We start from the raw sequence: 18,678 nt of genomic DNA, 5'->3' as shown, positions 1-18,678 counted from the left end.
TTCTCCTGCACTGCTGCAAATCATTAAACCATTTGTCTTCTTCAAAGAGACATTAGAGATCCGTGTCCCTAATCCCAATCCAAGACATGGATCTCATCTATAACATCCTTAGCAATGGTGAATAATATCAGACTTAGACTTATCTTAGATGCTGGTAAATAGGGGGCAGATTTAGCACAAAGAAATAGAGGAAAGGTACCTCTTCTGTTTATTTTTGTTGCAAAGTGAACTTTAAATGAAAACTATCTGAAAAGCAAAAATATTGAATTGAATGTTTATATGCAGGGAACATAAATAAAATAATGCCTACCCTTCAAGAAACTTACATTTTCTTAGGAAAAAGAACATGTATATAAATAATTATATAAAACAACAATAACAACAGGATAATGGCATAAGCATTATAAACTGAAGAATCAGAAAATATTTCATAGGGAAGGTGGTGATTGATTTGACTCTAGAAGGAAACAAAGGCTTGAAGACCCATTGTTATAAAATACTTGGGAATGTGCCTCCCTGAACAAACCCAGGAACTATATAAACAAAATTTTTAAAAATTCTGTACACATAAAATTGGATTTAAATAATTTGAGAAAATTAATTGTTCTTGTATAGTCAGGGCCAACATAATAAAAATGACAATTTTACCCAAATCAATTTATATATTTTGATGTTACTCCAATTAAAGTACCAAAATATTATTACGCTGAATTAGAAAAAATAATAACAAAATTCATTTGGAAGAATGAAAGTCAAGAATATCAAAGGAAATAATTTTAAAAATTAAAAAGGAATGCAGTTTAGGAATACCAGATTTTAGACTATATTATAATGCAGTAATTATCAAAATTGTCTGGTACTAACTAATAACTACAAAGGTAGATCAATGAAATATGGTAGGCATACAATTTACAGAAGGAATTAAATGTAATAACCTTGTATTTGACAAGTGTAAAGACTTAAAATTTTAGGATAATAATTCATTATTTGGTAAAAATTGTTGCAAAACTGGAAATCAAGTTGTCAAACTGGGCATAAACCAATTTCTTAAACCATTTGTCAAGATCAAGGTCAAAATGGATACATGACCTAGATATAAAGAAAGATATTATAAGAAAATTATAAGAACATGAAACATATTACTTGTCAATTTAAGGATAGGGAAATTATTTATTAATAAAATAGAAATATAGAGCAAAGTGAGGTATAAAATGAATAAATAATTTAAATTACATTAAATTAAAAAGATTTTATACAAATAAAACAAATGTAGCCAAGATCAAAAGGAAATCAGAAAATTAGTAGGGGTGTTTATAAACAGTTTCTCAGATAAAGATCTCACATCTCACATTTATAAGGGACTTTGTCAAATCTATAAGAATAATCATTCCCCAGCTAATAATTGGTCAAAGGATATGAACAGGTACTTTTCCAGTGAAGAAGTCAAAACAATTTATAGTCATATGAAAAAATGCTCTAAATCATTAGAAAAATGCTAATTAAAACAACGTTGAGATAGCATTTTACATCTACCAGATTGACTAAAATGGTAGAAGATGAAAGTGATAAATTAGAGGGATGTGGGAAACATGGGACATAAATTCACTCTTGTTGAAATTTGAACTGATTCAGCCAATTTGAAGAGCATTCTAGAATTATGTGCAAAGAGTTTTCCAACTGCCTATTGCCAAACCATACCATTATTCAGTCTTTTTTTCCAAGGTGATTCGGGAAAAAGAAAAGAACTTATGTCTTATAGTGTCTATAACAATTCTCTTTGTGGTGGCAAAGAATTTGACACTGCAGGGATGCCCATCAGTTGGATAATAGCTGAATAAATATGACCAACATAAACAAGTGTTTTATAATTTTGGATGAGTATTACTGTGCTATAAGAAATAATGAGCTCAGTGATCTTAGAAAAACATGAAAACATTTATATGAAATAATGAAGAGTGAAATGAGAACCACGAGAATATTGCCTGTAAAAAGAATAAGTAACCGTAATAGCGATATTGTTTTAACAATGACTTTGAGCAAATAAGTTGTTTATAAATATTCAAATTCACTATATAAATACTATACAAACTTCATCCAGAGAGAGAGAACTGATAAATAGAAATCTGTATAAAATAATTTTACGTGTGTGTGTGTGTGTGTGTGTGTGTGTGTGTGTGTATAAACAGGGGGATAGAAGGAAAAAAAGGAAAAAACAGAATTACTTTGTTGTATTTTGAATAGAGTAGCAAATTGTATATAATAGATTTGTAGTTTCATGTGCTGTCATCTTTTTTATTGTGCTGTGTTACAGAAATGCTTGTATTATTCCATGAATTAAAAATAAAATAATTTTTTTTTAAAAAAGCCTCATGGCAAATATTTTTGGGTAAAATATATCTTCTTGTTCTATGTCTTGGAAAGTCTTTGAACAGGGTTTATTTCTGTTCTATTTTACAAGGAATTTGTATTTTAGTCTGTTTAAAATGAATGCGTATTATATAACAGGAGAAAGAGTGGTTGCTTTTGCTGCTGTAGAAGGGATTTTCTTCTCGGGTTCTTTTGCTGCTATATTCTGGCTTAAGAAGAGAGGTCTTATGCCTGGACTCACTTTTTCCAATGAACTCATCAGCAGAGATGAGGTAAGGTATAAATTCATTTTCTAATTGTGTTATGTTGGATTATCCACAAAATTCATTTCTCATTTTTCCTTTGCTTTTCAAAAGTTAATGGTAACTCAGAATAAAAAAGAAAGGTTCAAATGTTTTTGTTTTTTCTTTTTCCTAGGATAGTTATTCATCTTTTACAAAGAAAAATGGTTCCCTGGACTAATTGATTTCCCTAAGATAATCTCCAAATATGGACCATTTGATGATTACTATCTCAGTGTTACATGAGCCTCTCAATTACAATTACAAAAAACCCAAAGTGACTTTTGATAATCTTGATATATTTTTAAGGTCATTTACATTATGTAAGAAAATCAGGGAAATGTCCAGGGAAATGTTATTTAAAAACCTCTCTTAGTATATAGCAGATCCTTGGTATTTAAGAGAGTTTATGTTCTATTTCTGGTTTTTTATTATTTACCAAATATTTTTATGATTTAAAAAAATTAATTTGAAAAAGCAGTAAGAAAAAAAACAGAAAAGAAATACAAAACAAAATAAAGCAAAACAAAAGAAAACATGTGTTCAGCAGAACATCAGGGAGGATACAAAATATGTAACAACAAATTACCAGATCAAATATATATATTAGTAGAAGAAATTATATTAATAAATATCCTTTTTTTACTTCTTTATAAATTGTTCTTTGGTTCACTGTTGTGCACTTTATTCATATTTTCCCCCTTTCATTCCTACCACCATGCCCAAGCAAGCTACAGTTAAGAAAGCTATATTTATGTATACATATGTGGATATATACATACACCCTTCTCCCCCTCATCCCCCAACATACACACGTCTTTCCTATTTCTGCTCCCCTTTAATTAAATTCTGCTCTATAACTTGTTTTGCTATTACTTAACCTCCCCCCAACCAAAGTTCCCTCCGTCTTCTTCCCATGCTCTTTGCTTCCTTGTCTGCCATTCTCTCTTCCCATATTTCTTTATAGATTTTGTAGGATTCTATACCCTTCATGGAATGTATGTACTGTTGCCTATTGAGCCCATTGTCAATGTAAATAGGTTTTCAGAACTATGGGTCCTGCTCCCCCCTCTAATGCCTCTCTGTCTCTTCCTCTGCACCTCATTTGTATGATATAATTACTATTTTTACCTTGACTCTATCAATCTTTCTTTTGAGCTACCATATTGTTGATTTGAATCTTAACATATTTCCCATGTAAAATTGAATTTTAACATTTTCCCATGCAAAAAAAAAAAAAAATTTGTCCATGTTTAAACAGTTTATCCATGTTAAGTTCATTAAAATTGATATTTCATATTGATTCTTATATGTTAAATTTTCTGTTAAGTTTGGGTTTGGTTTATGAAAAGTTCTGAAAATCTGCAAGTTCGTTGAAGGTCCATTTTTTTATCATTCAAAATTATGGATAATTTGATATTTTTTGACCACAGGCCTAGTTCTTTTGATTGTCAATAGATATGATTCTAGGACCTGCAGTCTTTTATTGTATTTTGATAAGTCTTGTACAATTCTAATTGTAGCTTCAGCACATTTGAATTGCTTTTTTCTTCTTTCCTGCAAAATTTTCTCTTTGATCTGGGGATTTTGAAATTTAGCAATAATATTCCCGTGTGCTTTCCACAAAGGATCTCTGAGGTGATGATCAGTGGATTTTTTTTTTTTTTTTTTTTTTACTATTTCTACTTTCCCCTCATATTCTGTCATTCCAGGACAATTTTCTTGGATTATTTCCTGCATTATTATGTCAAGGTTCTCTTTTTGGTCACAACTTTCAGGCAGTCCAATTATTTTTATATTTTCTCTTCTTAATCTTTTCACCAGATTTGTCATTTTTCTTATAAGATGTTTCATATTCTGTTCTATTTTCTCATTCTTTATCATCTCTTTTGTTATTTCTTGGTCTCTCAGTTTCACTGGCTTCCCCATTGCCCAATTCTAATTTTCAAAGAATTATTTTCATCTTTGTACTCCTTTTCTAGTTGGTTAATTTTTTTTCATAATCTTCTTGTTTTTTTTAAAATTGTTTTTATTTATTTTTATTTTTTTTTAGTTTTTCCTCAATATCTCTCATTTGATTTTTAAATTATTTTTTTGAGTTCTTCAATACATTCTCTCTGGGCAGGGAGCCATTTCACATTACTCTTTGGGATAGAAGCTTTTTTTTTTACATCAGTGTCCTCTTCTGAAGATAAACTTTTGTCTTCCCTGTTCCCATAGTAAGTTTCTATGGTGGGGTTTTTCCTTCTTTGCTGGTTCATTTTTTTTTTTTAATTAAATAAGAGGTATTAGTGTAAGCACTTCTAATTGAGGAGGGGGGTAGAATGATGTCTCAAGCTTCTCTTCAGTTCTCCACTCTGACCAGGAATCCCAAACCAAGAGTGCCCTGCTCCTGCAAATGCCCATAGCCAGCAATGTCCCTGCCCTCCTGCTTTTGCACTCATGGGTGTTTGGGTTCCTTTTCACCTAGGCCTGTATCTCAGCAGCACAGCTAGGCCCTGCATTCCCAATCAGCCCAGGTTCCCTTAGTGTTTCCAGATTTAAGCCCAGACTGACAAACTATCCCAGAGGTGAGTGTTTCTGTGGGTTCCTGCTAAGGCTCTAACCACACCTAGCTAGCCTGAGAGGTCCCCACTGGATGTTTCTGTGGAGCTAGCCCAGGGGTATCTGTATTTCAGATAGGTTAATCCCTAGCCCAGGGTCTTTCTTCAGATCTTCTTGGTTTGTATGAGGAGGATCCTTGTTCTGTCCCAAGTTGTCTTGATTTTTCATCAGTCTATGTTCACTCTGAGGCATAAATTTATTCTATTTGTGAGCTTGAAATTTACTAACCTATTCTGCCATCTTCCCAAAATTCTCTCTATGTTCTACATTTGGAAGTATATGGAGTTTGATGATAGTGGAAAAGAAATACATACATATGTCCTTTCCTCCCATTTCTCTTTTCTACTTACTTTCTTTTAGTTATGGAAGAGAAATTAGATGTGAAGTTGCTAGATTGAACTAAACTAACCACAACTGAGAGACCCTGAGATTCTTAGCTTTTCAGATGAGACCTTTTAAGTAGGAGATTCATAGTTTGTCAGTCCTGGGCAAAAATGAGACATTAATGCTTCTTTCCATTGTCCAACTTTTTCTGGAGTTAGGGTGCATTAAGAGAAGTGGTATCCATAATGGAAATGATAATGTTCAATCAGTTTTGGGCATCGAATTTTAGGAAGGCTATTAATAAACTGAAGAGTATATTATAGGGAGGGTGACTAAAACTTAAGATCATATTTGAAATTGGTTGATGAAACTGGGGAAGGAGAATTGTAAGGAGTAAGTTATCAGAAGACTCAAACAGCAGAGGAAATGAGAAGACTTGGGAGAATATATTATGACTGCTTAGCTATCTTTAAAGATTTGAAGTATTGGTTTATTTTGCAAATTAAGAATAAAATATTTAAAAACAAAAGCCTAATGGCATATACTTTTGTTTAGGCTGTATCTTCCTGTTTTATGCCTTGTTTATTATCAGAAAATCATTGACAGGGTTATTTCTGTTCTATCTTACAAAGAATTTGCATTTTAGGCTTTTATATCACAGGAGAGAGTGGTTGCTCTTGCTGAAGAGTGCCTGGTTTTGCTGCTGTAGAAGGGATTTTTTTTTCCCTCAGGTTACCTTTGTTTTGTTTGGCTTCAGAAGACAAATTTAGGAGCAATGGATAGACATTGTAAAGGGACCAACTTAGGAAAAACATTCCAATAATTCAAGTTCTCCAGAAACAGGTGAGCTTCCTCTAGTAATAATTGAATCCCCTTTTCTTTGAGGCCCTTCTTTGTCTCCATTGCTGGATCCTCCCCAGTTCATGCTCTCTTTTTTCCTTTTTTAAAAAGCTTTTTTTTTTTTTTTAAATTTTTAAAGCATATGCATAGGTAATATCCAATATTCATTCTTGCAAAAACCTTATGTTTCAATTTTTTTTCTCCTTCCCTTTACCCCCTTCCCTAGATGGCAAGTAATCCAATATATGTTAAACATGTGCAGTTCTTAAATACATATTTCCACAGTTATCATTCTGTCATGCTTTCTTTCTATAAGTGTCTTTATGGTTCTGTCCTAAGCCTTATCTCTTCTCTATGTACCATTTTACTTGATCTTATCAGTTCCTGTGAACTTAATTAACATTACTGTGTTGATGATTCTCACATCTTATCCAGCTGTCTTTCAAACATCCTAAACTGAACGTGTCCAAAACAGGATTCATCATCGTTTCCCCTAAATCTGCCACCTCTTACTTTTTCTGTTACTGTAAACACTGGCATTTTATTCTCAAGTTCATCAAGCTCATAACCCAGCTATCATCTTAGGACTCTTCTCTCTTCCCCCATGTTTAATCTGTTGCCACAGCCTGTTGATTTCACCTTTGAAACTTCTCTTAAAGAGAAGTTTTTTCCTTTTTCTTTTGATACTTTCATCAGTCTATTGCAATAACTTGCTGGTGGGATATCTCTTCCTCAACTCTCTCCCCATGCCAGTCTGTCCTTCATTTAGCCTTCAAATTTTTCCTATTGTGTCAAATTCAGTAAGCTTCATCCACTCCCTGTCATTTCCAGGACCAAATCCATTTGGCGCTCAAAGGCTTTCAAAGCCTTGTCCTATCCTCACTCTACTGTTTGAGTCTTCTTACAGCTTATTCTCTATCATTCTAATCTAGTGACACTGGTCTCCTTGTATTTTTTTCCCTCATGTTCTCCTCTCTCAACTCTACCTACTGGTTTCCTTACTCCCTTCAAGTCCCAATTAAAATTACATTTTATTCAGGAAGCCTTTACTTAACTCTTCTTAATTTTAATGCCTCCCTTCTTTTAGTTGTTTCCTGTTTATCTTTTAAGATAAGTAAAAATTGTAAAATGGTATGGTTTTTGACTCATGCAAAAATTAGATTGAAGTGATCTAGATTTGCATAAATTTTCAGCCTCACTGTCCCAGAGTCATCATAGTCCAGTGTACTGCTCCATATACTTTGGCAGTATACTTTCCAGAGCTGTACACAGATTGACGCATACATTCCAGGTAGGCTCAGTGTTTAGGAGGCTCTGTTGGGAAGTCTGAGAAAGAAGAGGTATTGGCTGCCTACCAGACTGAAAGTTTACAGAACCATTGTGCTAACCTCATTGTTGTACGCCTGCGAGATCTGGGCCATATGGCAGTGCCATGCCAAGAAACTGATTCACTTCCATTTTAATTGCTTCAGGAACATTCTGGAGATCACTGGGCAGGATAAGATACCAGAGACTAAGGTCCTTTCTTGAACTAAGTTGCCAAGCATTCCAACTCCACAACAGAGAGGACAATTTAATTGGGCTGGCCATATTGTTTGAATGCCAAATGTATACTTGCAAAAAAGACTATTTTATGGAGAACTCAGACAGGACAAGCATTCACATGGTAGTTAGAAAAAGGGATCCAAAGATACACTCAAAGCCTTGTTGAAATCTTTGGATTGGACCTCTCAGATTGGCCAAGATGTCAGAAAGAGATAATGATAAATGTTGAAGGTGATGTGGGAAAACTGGAACATTATCCAACCGTTCTGGAGAGCAATTTGGAACTAAGCCCAAAGAGTTATCAAACTGCATATCCTTTGATGTAGCAATGCTTCTACTGCGTCTGTATCCCAAAGAGAGCATTAAAAAGAGAAAAAGACTCACATGTGCAAAAATGTTTGTAGCATCTCTTTTTGTAGTGACAAGGAACTAGAAACTGAGTGGTGGCCCATCAATTGAGGAATGGTTGAATAGTTTATAATATATGAATGTTATGGGATATTATTATTCTATAAGAAATGATCAGGATAATTATATAAATATGTACACATGTATTGGATTTAACATATACTTTAACATATTTAACATATATTGGACTACCTACCATCTGGGGAGGGGCTAGAGGGAAGGAAGGGAAAATTTGAAACAGAAGGTTTTGCAAGGGTCAGTGTTGAAAAATTACCCATGCATATGTTTGTGAATAAAAAGCTATAATAATAATTTTAAAAATAATTAATAATAAAATATAAAAATATATAGATATAAAAATATACACAAATATATAATATATATAAAAATAAAAATAATTTTTAAAAAGAAATGATCAGGAGGATGATTTCAAAGATGCCTGGAGAGACTTACATGAATCGATGCTAAGTGAAATGAGATTATATATAGCAGCAACAAGATTATACAATGATCAATTCTGATGGACATGGCTCTTTTCAACAATGAGATGATTCAGGTCCATTCAAATGATCTTATGATGGAAAGAGACATCTATACCCAGCGAGAGGACTGTGGGGACTAAATGTGGATCATGACATAATATTTTCACCTTTTTGTTATTGTTTGTTTGTTTTTTTATCTTTCTCATTTTTCCCCCTTTTGATTTGATTTTTCTTGTGTAGCATGATAAATGTGTAAATACATTTAGAAGAAAGGTTATGTTTAACCTTTATTGGATTACTTCTCTTCTGGGGAGGGGCAAGGAAGGAAAGGAGGGAGAAAAATTTGGGACACAAAGTTTTGCAAGGGTGAATGTTGAAAATTATCTTTGAATGGATTTTGAAAAATAAAAAGCTATTATTAAAAAAAGATCTTTAGAATTGATTGTGTGACATGGTAGACACTGGCATAGGATAGCCCAGCATGGAGTGTCTTCATCAGAGAAGGCACTATGTTCTATAAGCAAAGCAGAATTGAAGTCGCTCAGAAGAAATGCAAGATGTGCAAATTTAGAAAATCTACCCCAAATATTCATGTCGACTGTGCACAACCTATGACAGCATTCTGAGCTCATGCTTGTCTAATCAGCCAGTCAGCCACATTGTTACTTGACTCTAATGTAATGTTATTTTAATCGTCTTTGAAAACAAAGGACAACCACTAAGCAATTTTGTATGTAGCTTGTTTGTACATATATGTTAGCATGTTGTCTCCTCCATTAGATTGTGAGCTCCTTGAGGGCAGGGATTATCTTTTGCTTCTTTTGTATGTTTCATGATAATCACAGTGGCTGGTACATATTAGGTGCTTTATAAATATTTTTTGTCTAACTGACTCAGATCTTTAGATTAAGGTTGGATGACCACTTTGGGTGTATGTTGTGGAGGAGATTATTGGTCAGGTATATTTAGGCTAAATATGATCTAAGAATAGTAAGGTTTCTCTCTTGCCCATCAGACATTTAGTGACTTGTTATTTTAGTCTCTCCTAAATGTCATGCCTCATATAAATCTTTTCCTTCAAATTTTTCCTTTTCCATATCTTGACTAAAACTCCTGTTTTTTGAATGCTCAGATAAAGGTAAACCTGATAGCTTAGTGTTTCTGTCTTTCTTATCTTAGTGTGAATAATCCCCTAGTGAGGAAATACGTTTGGGAAATAATTTTTTTTGGAAGGAGTTAGCTTTCAAATGTTACTTGCCTTTTCTTGTCAATGCTGTGTATATCTCATTAACTCTTTTCCTGAAAATAAACTACATGGAATCAACTTTGTAAAAGGACCCTTTAACTTTCTTTATATCTATATAGAACAAGGTATTTGTTTACAATATAAAATCTTGTAATTGTATCAACATTTCTATTAATCCAAGATGAAGGGAGGGAATGAGAGAACCTGAACAATACTAATGGTAAAAATGACTAAATTATGGGGAGAATCTGCTGCCTATCTTTATTTCCCCAGCCCATCATCTTATCTTTCTTTAAGTATTTAATAAGTTAAATTACATAAGCCATACCCCTTTCAGTGATACCTTATGAAATTAAAACTGCAAGAAAGAAAACTTTTCTCAGCTCTACCAATATTTGTTAATTGTAACATCCCCATTTCAGATTTTTCCCTCAAATGCATTACTTAACAAATGTCTTCTTCACATTAGTATTGCTTTTGTCCTTTGTTCTCCAAGAGGACCATGACATCAGGGAGGTGATTCCATGATATGCAAGTAAATGGGAGGGCTATACAGGGTCACCTGACTTATTTTCCCCTCCTGAACTATCAGGGTCCAGAGGCAAGATACATATCAAGATGACTGGAGATGGCCCTGGATGAAATGGAAGACCTTGGACTTTTTAAGCTAAGGTTTTCAACAGGTTTGACTAAGGTTGCACTCATTCAGTGATTAAGGTTAGGTAGCAATTGAGTCAAAGAATCTCCTCCTCTTTCATCTAGTTAACCTCAAGAAAATCTAAATAAATAAATGAATATATTTAAGGAAAACCATATTGATATAGAACTGTACTACTGCAGAATTTCAGGAACTTCTTGAAGGTGACTTTTACCTAACTATATATGAAAACATTATTGCAGAGCAAAGATTTAAAAAAAAAAAATTCTGGAGGAATAGTTAAACTATTTAAGAGGACTATTTAATGACCCTAACTATCTTCACATACAAACAATAGTAAGTCTGCATTTTAAGCAACTCTTATAAGAACCTTGTAAGAAATCATTTTTGTAATCTTGTTATAGTTATTTTATATAGCTAAAAATAACAAAATTTGCAATCATTGCAGGCTATTGTGTAGGTATTTTCATAAAATAAAACAGATCTTGCCTGGATTTATGAAGTTTTACATGTTAGTATTGTTTCAATATTTATTCATCATTCTTTGTTCTTGTGTTTTTTTCTGTGTCCATAGAAATATTTCTGTATTATATAGAGCCTTTTTTTGGGGGGGGGGTGGAAACCTTGTTCTATGTAACATGCCCACACCATGTGAAAATAACTTTTGGAATATGATTTTTTTTTCCCCTTTGTTTTTCAGGGTCTTCATTGTGACTTTGCTTGTTTGATGTTTCATTACTTAGTGAATAAGCCTTCAGAAGAAAGAGTCAAGGAGATCATCACCCATGCTGTTGAAATAGAACAGGTAAAGAGCAAAGCTTTTATCCTTCTTCACCATAAGGAAGAGCACTACTTACCGATACAGCATTAATAATTTGGCACTCTTATCCTGTATACCTAATACTACTTTAATACTACAGTAGTAGAGTAATGCATTTTTGCAACTTTACATTAGAGCTGAATTTAATCTTGTAGGGTTTTTTTCTCCCTCTCCTTAATTATGCTTCTCCCAAGTTCCCAATATCCTTTAATTTTCCTTTTTAAAAATTTCTTTATGAACTTCCTCAGCTGCTTATTTTTCTACTTCTTCTTGACACCTTATATGACCAAAATCTCTGCAGATACTAGTTCATAATAACAAAAGGAGAATTCTAACAGAAATAGTACAGGAAAAAGCAGCTCCCTTTTCTGTCTATAGCATAAGTCCAATCAACCTGAAGATCATAGTAAAGTATTTTTTAAAAATACTATCATTTTATGAGAGCTACAAAAATTTTATCTCAGAAAATGATAATACACCCAAAATAAGCTGAATAGGTTCATTGTTTTATAGAAATGTCAGTTGTTTGATTTATTAAAATAATGGGCTTTCCTTTAAATGAGATCTGACTGGAAAACTTTCTGATCAACACATAGCCAATTATTTAATGTTATTGATATCTGAGTGTGCCCCTCTTTTTGTTTTTTCCCCCTAGGAATTTTTAACTGATGCCTTACCAGTTGGCCTTATTGGCATTAATTGCACTTTGATGAAACAGTACATTGAGTTTGTAGCAGACAGATTACTTGTGGAGCTTGGATTCTCGAAGGTAAAGCATTTTTAAAAATAAAAAACCCCCAACCAACCAACCAAACTATTAATTTGTAAAGTCTCTTAAGTGGTCTCTTAAGACTTTTACTTCACAATAGAAAAGGTAATAATGAATCATGTTAACCCCCCAAAATATGTGTGATAGATGTACAGATGTAATTTTTCCAAAATCTCCTATAGTAACAGATGGAAATTCTCAACATAGAGTTATTCAGGGAAATTAATGTTGGTTTTAACAAGCACAATCCAAATATTTAGTAATATATTTGCCTTTAGTTAACAGGGTTGTCTTTTAGTAATTTCGCCTAAATGAATCAAATGTGTGTGTTTTTGGATAATTTCTTACCTTAAGCAAATGTCACTGACCTTGAATTAATATATAACTCTCAAAATCACAGGTTTGTGTGAATATACACCTATATTATTTGTTACAAGGGCCTAGTTTCAGTCAATATTTTTACACAAATTCCTTAAGGTAGTCTTACGTAAGCCAACAAAATGATTGTCTTCTATATAGACCGAACTACAAATAGTTTCCTTATCAACTAATTCTGATTTTGGACTTTGCTTCATTTTTGGTCTTCAGCCTCAATAGACATGAGGTGATTGTAGATGACCCTATTTAGTTGTCATTCCTTTGCAGTTTAGCTTTTGTTTGTCTAATTTGAAGCTTTGACATTTCATCAAAGAGATTGAGATGTCCTTTCTCAGAGTTGGCCACTCAATAGGTGGTGCTTGAATCTTCCTTTGCAGCATTCACATCATATGTCTGTTTTACCTGTTTTGGCTATGCTTGTCCTATCTCATTGTCACAGCATCTCATAGTCACATAATTCAGGAATTGGACAAGAACCCAGCGGCCAACTATATCCACTGGGTAGACGAAGACTTCCAAAAGAGGGGCATATATCCTATAGTTGTTGCTGTGACATAGTGGTCTCTTTTGATTGTCTCTTTCCATAAAATATTGCCGATATTGATTATTACTAGACCTTTTAGTTTCTGAGAATATGATGGCCTGGAATTCTTTGTTAATTTTGCTGATAGTCATGTTAATGGAATGATTAAACAATCTGAATCATATCTATAGCAAATTTGCATAAGCACTTATAAACTCTGGAGTTTTTTTTTTTTTTTAATTTGGTTGGCATTACATTTTGAGGTTTATCTTAAACTTAATTTGGCTTTTCACTTCTTGATGTGTTAGTGCATCACTAGATACCATATAACTGAGGTGGCAGAATTTAGTGCTTGGTTTTTATTCAACCTATATGTGCCTTCATTTTCCTGTTTTAGAGGGACATCCTTTCATTTTTGTGCCATGTTTTAAGATGGTCAAAAGAGAGTTGAAGGGGGAGAAGAAAATTAAAGAGTTTCTTGACTAAAAGCTACAGTTTTTTTTTTTTTTTTACAAATTTATTTATATAAAAATAAAAGCATCATAAGCTTTTTTAAGGTGAAAATTTTGTAGGCCGATGGTTTAATTTGCTGCATTTATCTCTACATGACAAAGTAGACATCAGTAATGGAAAGAGTCATGGCATATTAGAGCAGATTTCTTGAGAGAAAATAATGCTTCTTCAGAATCTCTAATGCATTTTTTTTTCCTTTAGATTTTTCATTCAGATAATCCCTTTGATTTCATGGAAAATATTTCTCTGGAAGGGAAAACAAATTTTTTTGAAAAAAGGGTCTCAGAATATCAGCGTTTTGCAGTTATGGCAGAAACAACAGACAATGTCTTCACCTTGGATGCAGATTTTTAATCCAGTTTTCTAGATGCTCCTTCTGTTGGTAATGACAATCTCTCCCCCCTATCCCTTTTCCTATCCTACTTGTAAAACAAAAACAAAAACAAAACAAAACTCAAATACAGTTTCAGCAAAGAAAAAAGTGCTGTAATTTTTGTTTTAAAAATTTGAGTATGGCTTAGATACTTTTATTTGCAGTCATGGAGAAATAGGATAGCACGCTAACATGTGCCTTAGATATTCGTAGTAATTCATGATTTATGGAGATGAGCTGGACACAAGTGATCCAATAATGATGGGCAAGCAGAGCTGGGCACAACTAAAAATCTTTTAGAAAACATCTCAAATAAATAGGTGGTTCTGTACAGGAATTGGGGTCAGAACACTTGAGTTCATATCTTACCTCAAATACTGTGACCCTGGGGAGGAAGGGTCACAACTTCTGCCTGTCTTGGTTTCTTTGTCCGTAAAATGGGACAAAAAAATTTTTTTTTATTCTCACAAAATGAGATTTATTAAGTACTTCACAAACCTTAAAGCATACTATAAATGCTAGTTGTTATTTTAAAATAATATAGAAAAGATATGGAGTTAGGTCTAGTAAATCTGGAATATGTTAAATAAGAAAAGAGAGTTGTAGGATGGAAATGGGGAGAAGATGAGATTCTTGTAGGTAATATTAGAAGATATTCAAGGTGCAGGTCAAATGCTACCTTTTCCCTGAAGCTTCCCTCATGTTTTCTTCCACAGTAACTATAAGTGATTATATATTATTTATGTGCATGGCTTGAATCTTTTCTAGTTGTAAGCTCTTTGGGAGCAAAGATTTTGATATATTTATCTTTGTGTCTTCCCCAGCATCTAACATGATGTCTTATACATGATAAATGTTCTTAATAAATTGTAATGTCCAAGCTAGCTTTCTGGAGGGCCTTGGGACCAGCCTTGGTCTCAGCAGAATAATCACCACAATAGTCAAGAATAAAGTCCAAAGTCTTTATTGTCTTCAGTCTCCCAGTCTGTGCCAGCAGTGTCAGTCAGTCAGTTAGCAGTCTGTACATCTCAGTCTCTGCTCTCTTCAGTCTGACTCTTAAATACTCTATGATAATTAAATTAATTCATCATACTGAGTATAAGCCAATCATTACATCACTAGGGAACCAATTATCTCATCAATTCCACTGAGTTAATATCTTGTTGTAGGATTAAATCAATCATATTGAGCCTTAAGTATACCTTTTCAGAGCTCCTGCCCTCTACAATAAATCTTTCCTAAATATTAAATGAATTGTTGCTTTTAGGACACCAAGTGAAATGGTGAAAGGATTGACCCTGTAAGAAGCAGTTTGAACAAGAAGTCAAAAAGGAATGTTATCTGATGGCCAAAGAGAAAAGGATCTTCTTCCTCTAGTAACCAAAAGGGATCCTTGATGACTTCTTGGCTTGAATAGCATGCACTAAGTAAAGGAATAGCTCAGGGACTCATAATATTCTTCAGCCTAAACTTAGTGACTGTAAGCATCTGAACAGGAATACTTAATGCTTTTAAAACTGTTACAGTATAGACATCCTAGAAGAAACACTATTAGTGCATCTGAAACAAACTGCCAAGAGAGAAAGAATGCCATAATGGAATTGGTGGAGAAGGACTGGTGCCTTCAGTGGACCTTTGGGCGATAATCTTCTTCTCTCTCTTAACCTTCAGGTGGTAACGGCAAAGCGAAGTTAACCATGATCCATCTAGCATCAAGACAGGGGATATATCATCTTTTATTTCTTCTCATGAGTACTTTTTAATTATCTGAAAAAACAAGTTGCATTTTGTCTGTATTTGCAACTTTCAGAATTTGTTTTCAGACAAAATTCTTGATCTCTTGGTTTCTTAGGGGTCATCTGTAAAACTGATTTGTACTAGATTAGGGAAATTACTTAGCTGTTATTAGAAAGTAGAATTCATTCTTAGTTTTATTAAAAATGTTGAAAGTGTTAATTTTATTAAATGAAGAAAAACTTTCTGCATCAGGTATGTTTTTTCTGTTTAATTTATAGAGATGGTTCTTTGTATTTGTGGGACAGTTTGTATCATTTTATGTCAAATGTTTTGAGATCTGACTTTGTTTTGTCTTGTTCCATAGTTAAACTTAAGCAACATATATATTTCTAGAATAATATTTTTAGTTTCTTCAGCAAAAATTTCAAGGGCACATATCTCTAAGATGAGATTTAATTTTAACCAGAAATAGTTTGCATGACTTCAAAATGAAGGAAGGAAAAGTTCTAAGTATTGAATTCGATTCTTCTATTATGTTGATGAATGCCTTAATGTCAACCTTATTTATTTATAGCAGCAATAAACTACCAACAAGAGGGCAGGGAAATCTCATGCCGATTTTTAATATATTGGCTTTACAATGAGAAGCATTCTGTACTCCCTCTTCAGTACTCCACTTTGCATATATATTTCATTATATTCATGTCATTTTATTCTCAGTTCTTAAGGAACTTAAATTCTACAACTTTCTGGAGTTAAAAAAAGTTTATTTGTAATTTACAATTTGTTATAGTTTAATCATTTTAAATTATGGTTATGGTTAAAACACATTTTAATGTTTGATCCTATAAAATCTAGAATTATGGAAATGGGAGTTCTGCTTCAGGGAAAGATTTTGTTATGTTTATAAAATAAAAAGAATTTAAAATAACTTCCTACAATGTAAGAACCAATTCAGTCGTGACCTAATGTTATGAGGTTTTTGCTGTTCTCATTTAATGATGTCTAATTCTTAATGTTTTGTACCCCTTTCACTTTTATTAGAGAAATATCCATTGCTAAGAAAATGGCAGTTCACATACTGAAAAAAATTAATAATAATCAGAATTTAGGATTTTGTAGTATGACATTACTGTCATAGCATTTTGAAATTTCAGTTGTATAATTTTAGGCTAAATGCCAATCACTAATTTTTTTAATACTGCTAATGGGATGTACAACTTGCTACCACATGGTCATCAGTTTTCATGCAAGCCAAATTATCAGTATAGCTGCTATGCCATAAGTGTTTTAATTAAGAAGAGTAAATTGGTGCCAGACTCAGGGACTCACACCAAAGCTGGCTGCCTTTCTTATAGGGTTATCCAGGACCAACTGATTGATTCCCAAACAGGAACAGTAATATATCTTGTTCTTCTAACCCTTTAAAAAAATAAGTATATATAAATTGTCTATAGATTTAAAGAAAGAAGGCAGGATTACTAAAGTCGTTACTATACTTGCTTTAGGAAAAGAGAGTTTCAACTTTAGTCCTATTGATTTAATCCTCTTTAAAGAAAAATGTATATTCAAATGCTGTGAAATATGTTGGTAGATTTTCTTAAATAAAACTAGCAATTTTAGAATTTTTATTTAAATTGATGAAGCTAATTTATGCTTTTGACTCTATTTCATATAAAACTCTGTTTTTAATAATATCTGAGTTCAATCATTTCACAGTATTTAGAGAGTACTTCTTGTGTACAGAGAATACTCTATTGTGTACCTAAAACCCATGTTTTATTTTGTCTTTATATAAAATATTTTGTATTAGATCAGTCCAACTATTTATGTCCATAATTAAAGTTTTCCAAAGAATATGTTATGCTTTTTGGTCTGATTATTGTATAATTTAACATGATTGAAATAAACTATCATAGCAACCTCAGTTTGTATTGTTTTTAAATATTTATCTTCTTTGTTGTTATTGTTGTTTTTGCTGAGGCAATTGGGGTTTAGAGCCCAAGGTCACACAGCTAGGAAGTGTTAAGTGTTTGAGGCCAGATTTGAACTCAGGTCCTTCTGACTTCAGGGCTGGTGCTCTATCCACTGCTCCACCTCGCTGTTCTGACCTTCTCTTTTTCAAATGGAAGGGTTTTTCACAATTTCTCATCAAAGAAATTCATTGGTTATTTGTATAGTCAGGAACATAAGAACCTTAGATTCAAAAACACTCAAGAGATCAAGAAGGAGCCAGACTCCCAAAGTTGTAATCTAGAAACTGAAGTTGGAGATATGAATAAACAAAAGCACATTCAAACACAAGAATGAAATACTGGACTGAGAAAAGTCCAGTAGGTAAACTCAAAAGAAAATTAATTTCAAAACAAGTCCAAGTTGAATTTCACAGAAAATATTCTGATCAAAAGGATTACAGAAGTATCTAAGAGAAAACAAAAAGGGGCCTTTTCTATTCTTTAAAATCAGTCATCTATTAGATATTACATCTTGTGTTTTTGATTTTATAAATTTATCTTGAGTTCCCCATTTTGGATATCTGGACTTTGATCAGTGATATTTGATGCAATTTTTTCCCTCAATCCTTCCTCTTTCAAATCTGTCTTTATTGATTTTTTCTCATGCAAAAGCTTTTAATGTTCCATTGTGCCAAGCTCTCTTTCAACAAGATGCAATCAGATGTTATATTATCCCTGGTTAAATTGCAGGAATTTTTATGTACCATCACACACTGCATTCACCACTCATTTCTTCAGTTATGACAATCACAGTTCTAACCAGCTACTTGTGTTCATTCATGTAAAACCTGGTTT

The 18,678-nt window shown here is 33.0% G+C and overlaps 1 protein-coding gene across 3 annotated transcripts in view; it reads left to right on the top strand.

Annotated features, from left to right (window-relative positions):
• RRM2B (ribonucleotide reductase regulatory TP53 inducible subunit M2B) overlaps window positions 1–17,795 on the top strand; it is a 49,820-nt gene extending 32,025 nt beyond the window's left edge. For 2 of the 3 annotated variants that reach the window (XM_051970949.1, XM_051970951.1), the window contains exons 6-10: window positions 2,506–2,639; window positions 11,456–11,560; window positions 12,231–12,344; window positions 13,960–14,140; window positions 15,803–17,795. In XM_051970949.1, coding sequence (XP_051826909.1) covers window positions 2,506–2,639; window positions 11,456–11,560; window positions 12,231–12,344; window positions 13,960–14,112 — 506 coding nt within the window. In that variant the 3' untranslated portion in view covers window positions 14,113–14,140; window positions 15,803–17,795. Of the gene's footprint in view, window positions 1–2,505; window positions 2,640–11,455; window positions 11,561–12,230; window positions 12,345–13,959; window positions 14,141–15,398 lie in introns of all 3 variants that reach the window. The other variant, XM_051970950.1, reaches the window with a different exon arrangement.
• Window positions 17,796–18,678: the final 883 nt, after the last annotated feature.

This window comes from Antechinus flavipes, chromosome 1 (assembly GCF_016432865.1).
Source record: "Antechinus flavipes isolate AdamAnt ecotype Samford, QLD, Australia chromosome 1, AdamAnt_v2, whole genome shotgun sequence".
NCBI classification, from domain to species: Eukaryota; Metazoa; Chordata; class Mammalia; order Dasyuromorphia; family Dasyuridae; genus Antechinus; species Antechinus flavipes.
Note: the sequence above shows the minus strand (reverse complement) of the source record. Positions and strands in the feature narration are given on the sequence as shown.